A 4351-nucleotide genomic window follows, 5' to 3' on the forward strand; every position below is an offset into this window, starting at 1 on the left:
GAAGAGTAAAAGCAAAGCAACCTACAAGTGCTACATTTACAGGAATTGCTGTAACACCTCCAATTGCTTATTTGTACTGTGCTTTCATTTCAGAGTGCAATGAGATATTAAACTGCACAATTTTCAATAAGAAAAATTGGGGTGTTCTAAATCCTTTGACCCGTAGTGTATATAAAGCAAATGAACCAATGAAATATACAGTTATTGAGACCCCTGAGAATGTGTTACACCATAAAAACATAGCCATCAATACGTCTTTGAGAAATTAAGAAACATTAAGAACTTACATTGTGTTTTTATCTGCTCGAGCAGAGCTGAGCCGATCATTAAATCCCATACACAATTTCGCCATCCTGAATTTCTGTATTTTTACGTTTACATGAACTTATAAATTAATCTGTACTGGAGCTGTGATTGATTCCCAGAATGTTTGAGCCAAATTTCATGAAAATCTATCCAGTGTTTGTTGACTTTCAGTGTGAGCAGAAGTGTTGGACACAGGTAAGTCTGGCCTTGCTTTTACAATAAACTAAATAATAGGACAATCATCATTGCTTTTGTTTATAAGTTCTTGTATCAGTTCATTTATTTCTTTGTCGTGTTTTTCCTCGAGGTCCTCCTTTTCCTCTGGATCGTCCACATGCTTCATTTCCTGTTCATGCTTTTTCAGTAGCTTGCGGACTCTTTTTGTGTTTGCCTTCTTTTTGGTGAAACATCTCACTAAGTTATTCATCTCTTCTTTGTGTTTTTTCATTTGTTCTTCTTTCTCAGCTTTTAGTGCTTTTAAGATGTCATATTGCTCATCTTCGGCTGTCCAGTCCTTACCCTCTAACTCTTTCATGCATTTCTCCCTGAATTCGTTGTATTCCTCTGCTTGTTTTCTGGCTTTTTCTTCAAATGTTTCCTTCATTTCCATCAGTTTTTTCTCATAGTTTTCCTCCAGTTCCCTTTTCTCTTTTTCCCCCTTTTCTGTTAACATCAAATCCTTTTCTTTTACTTCTTTCTCAAGAACTTCTTTTTCCTGCTCATATTCTTTCAATTTGCTCATCATTTTCTGCTCCTCCTGTTGCCTCACTTCATTTTCCTGCTCTCTTTTCTGCCACCACTCTTTTTGTTCATTCTCCCATGCCTCCTGTTTCTCTTTCATTTCTGCTTTGCTCTGCTCCAGTTGTCTGTCAATGATTTGTTTTGATTCCAGTTCTTCTTTCATTTTTACTTCTAAATCTAAAAACCTTTGTTCCCAATCCCTACGCTGTGATTCTTCCTCTTCTTTCTTCTCTCTGTCTTCTTCATCTCTTGATTCTTGTTCTCTCTTTCTTGTGGTAAGCTGTTTCTTCACTTTTTTAAGCTCTTTGTCTCTTTGTTTTCTTTCTTGTTCAATTTCTGTTTTCTGTTCTTCCATTTTTTTCTTCATTTCTTGCATTTCCTCCTCATGTTGTCTTTTAAGGTCTTCCATCTCTCTGTTTATTTCTTCCTCCTTCTCTTTCAGAATCGTCTCTGTTTTTTTCTGGATCGCAGCTTCAGCTTCTTGCAGCATCTTATTGGTGAAGCAACTTCCACCATTTCTTTTGACCATGTCATCGATCTTTGTTATCAGCTCAGTGACTTGTTTCCGGTTTTGTTCATCTAAGTTATTAAACACCTGGTATCTCTGCCCACAATCATCAATCAGCTTCTTAAAGGAATCATCAGATTTTGCAATGTAATCATGAATGGACTTCCCCTCATGTTCCAGTGAATCTCCTCTTGTGAAAAGAATGATGGTGAATTTTTCTGAATTCTTCCCAAAGCCTTCCTTGATAAGTTTTAATGCTTCCTTCTCTTCTGGTGTGATTCTCTCAGTCTTTAACACCAGCAGGAAGACGTGTGGTCCTGGAGCCAGAAGACTGACACATTTCAGCATCTCCTCATTGATCTCTTCATGTGACAAACTGTTATCAAACAGTCCAGGAGTGTCGACCACAACAACAGGACGACCGTCCACTTCACCGTATTCTTTCTGACAATGTTTGGTGACAGATTTGGGGTTATTCTCAGCTTTGAACGCTCTTCGTCCTAGAATGGTGTTTCCAGAAGAGCTCTTTCCACTGCCAGTCTTACCTAGCAAGACAATTCTGAGAGGCTCTGAGCTCTGCTTCTCTTCATTACCTGTGAAATAACAACACATTAGTTAAATTGCAGGACAGTCCAATAGATAATGTGTTGCTGAAAGCACAATATATTTTAGATGTCATTACTTTTTGTCTTTGTGTCTGAAGTTGAATCTAATAATCAGTGCAAGGGATTAATGGGAGCTCCACGCTGCTTTTATCTCATTTTTTATTCAATTCCAGCAGCAGCACCAGAAAAATAAAGAAGGAACACAGGAAAATACAAAGAAGGAGGAATCCACAAGCAGTTTACACAATCCGCACTTAAGGTTGCTCTTAATGTAATTATTAAAAGAACAAACAACAAGAAATCAAACATTAAACAACATTATTGAGTAACGGCTAGAAAGATGTAGGAGGATCTCAGGGGACACGAGGACTGTAAAAGAAAACAAAAGCTGTTATTTTACGACCTAAATCTGCTACAGATAAACATTGTGTCTGTCCATGTCAAAGAAAATCTTATGATCTTATAATTGAATTCTGTTACATTTAGTCCCTATTTTTCAATTACACTTTCAAATTCATCTAATTCAAAATCTTGCTTTCACTGTTTTTGCATTTTTGTCTCCCAGTCAGTTAGCACCTAGTACACTATCTTTATATTCATTTCAAGCTTTTACTGAATTTTTAAGGCCATGCATCTTTCCACCTTTTAATCTCCACTTCAAACAGGTTGCCACATCCAAAGACTTTATTTTCATGGTCCAGCACGCTGTTTGCTGTTTTGGGTTCTCCTTTCTGTCTAAGCTGAGCTAAGCAGGTTAAAATCTGCCAGGAGGCGGCCACGTCTGTTCCTGATTCATCTTCATCTTCTGCCAGTACTTAACAACCAACTCCAATGATCACTCTATGCCAATCTGGCTCTCTAGACTGGTAATCTGGCGTCTCCTTGTTTTCCCCCAGGACTCTCTGTCTGACCAAAGAGCGGCTTCATTTCCAGTGCTACTTATTAATCCCACTTGAGTTATTAAGTTAGAGATGGGCAGATGGAGCCTTGTGAAGGTTTTGAGGCTATTTCCTGATTGTTGGTCTGAAAAAGTTCAGAGCCTTAAAGTCAGACCTTACCAGTGGAATCAAATAGTCATCTGCAGCTATAGAAGCAACAAACTTCCAAATGAGTCACACAACTGGTTGATTTCAGTTCCAACACAAAATGAAAAATTCAGTCTTAAGCAGTTGTGTCTTCATTCTAAGAATAATTCCCCACACATGAAAGTGTTCATGTTTACCCTATGACACAACTCACCAGGGGAAAACAGACCAGTGGCTTCCTTTCAAGTACCTCTTCTGAACCAGCTCTCTGGATCAATTCAGTGGATCTCTTTTCTGTGGACTCCTCAAAGCTAGCCCGCCTGTCCTCTCTCTCAGTGACCATGGCCCCAGGATTTCACATGGCTAAGTTCACCTCCAGTTACTGAGTGGCTTCATTTAATAAACCTTGTGAACTTTAAATGTGTCTGTTTTGAGTCCTACTGAAGAGTCCAGTTAGGTTTATTGACATTTTGGAAACAACATCATCAGCAATCTGATAATTTCCCACCGGTATCTTTCTTCTAGCTCTCTTTTCTTGTTTTGTCCCCTTCTCTGTCTTCCCTTTTGTTTCTCTGTATTCAAATCATAAATGGGTTAATTAATAGACACTGTTAGATTTGGGTACTTACACTGCTTCAGAGACACTGCCTTCGTTTATTTTGCTACTGATGGAGCTGTAGTGCAGGTTGCAGAGACATGCCCCAGATAATGCCCCTTCTTATGCTGCCCTCTGAGATCAGTTGCTGTTGGGACTACAGGAGAGCCCCATAGCTCTGGCCTTGAAGGTATGCAAGAATCCAAGAAGATTTTGCTGCCATATGCCAGGAGAAGCTGCTGCTGGATTCAGAGCATGGACATGCCCAATCTGAGGTAAATTGACATGTGTGTAATAATGTATGTGGGCCCATTAAATCTGAGCAGGAAGCAACCTGGAGAGAGGTGCTAAACTGGAGATATTAGAGGATGTTTAGTCACAGATGAAAGGATTTGGGTGGCCAGAGCCCTGAGAGTGTTAAAGAATGGTAGAGTCCCAGTGCGAGCCTATAACCTACACTCCTATAATCCATAGGTCTACCAGAAGCTGGGTAAGATATACTGCGTGAATGAGTCAAATGTGCATGGCCCTGGTGACCTGAGTTTTTCCCTTGAAGCAGGCAGAGTCATGG

At 39.5% G+C, this 4351-nt stretch overlaps 1 protein-coding gene across 1 annotated transcript; it reads right to left on the minus strand.

Annotated features, from left to right (window-relative positions):
• Window positions 1-6: 6 nt before the first annotated feature.
• Window positions 7-3008, minus strand: LOC121813871 (GTPase IMAP family member 4-like). The gene has a single exon (XM_042217821.1). It carries the CDS (start codon window positions 2165-2167, stop codon window positions 530-532), a length of 1638 nt encoding a protein of 545 aa, XP_042073755.1. The 5' UTR covers window positions 2168-3008; the 3' UTR covers window positions 7-529.
• Between the last annotated feature and the right edge of the window lie 1343 nt (window positions 3009-4351).

Source organism: Haplochromis burtoni, unplaced genomic scaffold (genome assembly GCF_018398535.1).
Source record: "Haplochromis burtoni strain Fernald_Lab_line unplaced genomic scaffold, NCSU_Asbu1 Contig_3143, whole genome shotgun sequence".
NCBI lineage: Eukaryota > Metazoa > Chordata > Actinopteri > Cichliformes > Cichlidae > Haplochromis > Haplochromis burtoni.

What these genes read in the sequence shown, in the direction of transcription:
- LOC121813871 (XM_042217821.1), bottom strand. Translation starts at nt 2,167, where the DNA reads ATGTGTTGTTATTTCACAGGTAATGAAGAGAAGCAGAGCTCAGAGCCT.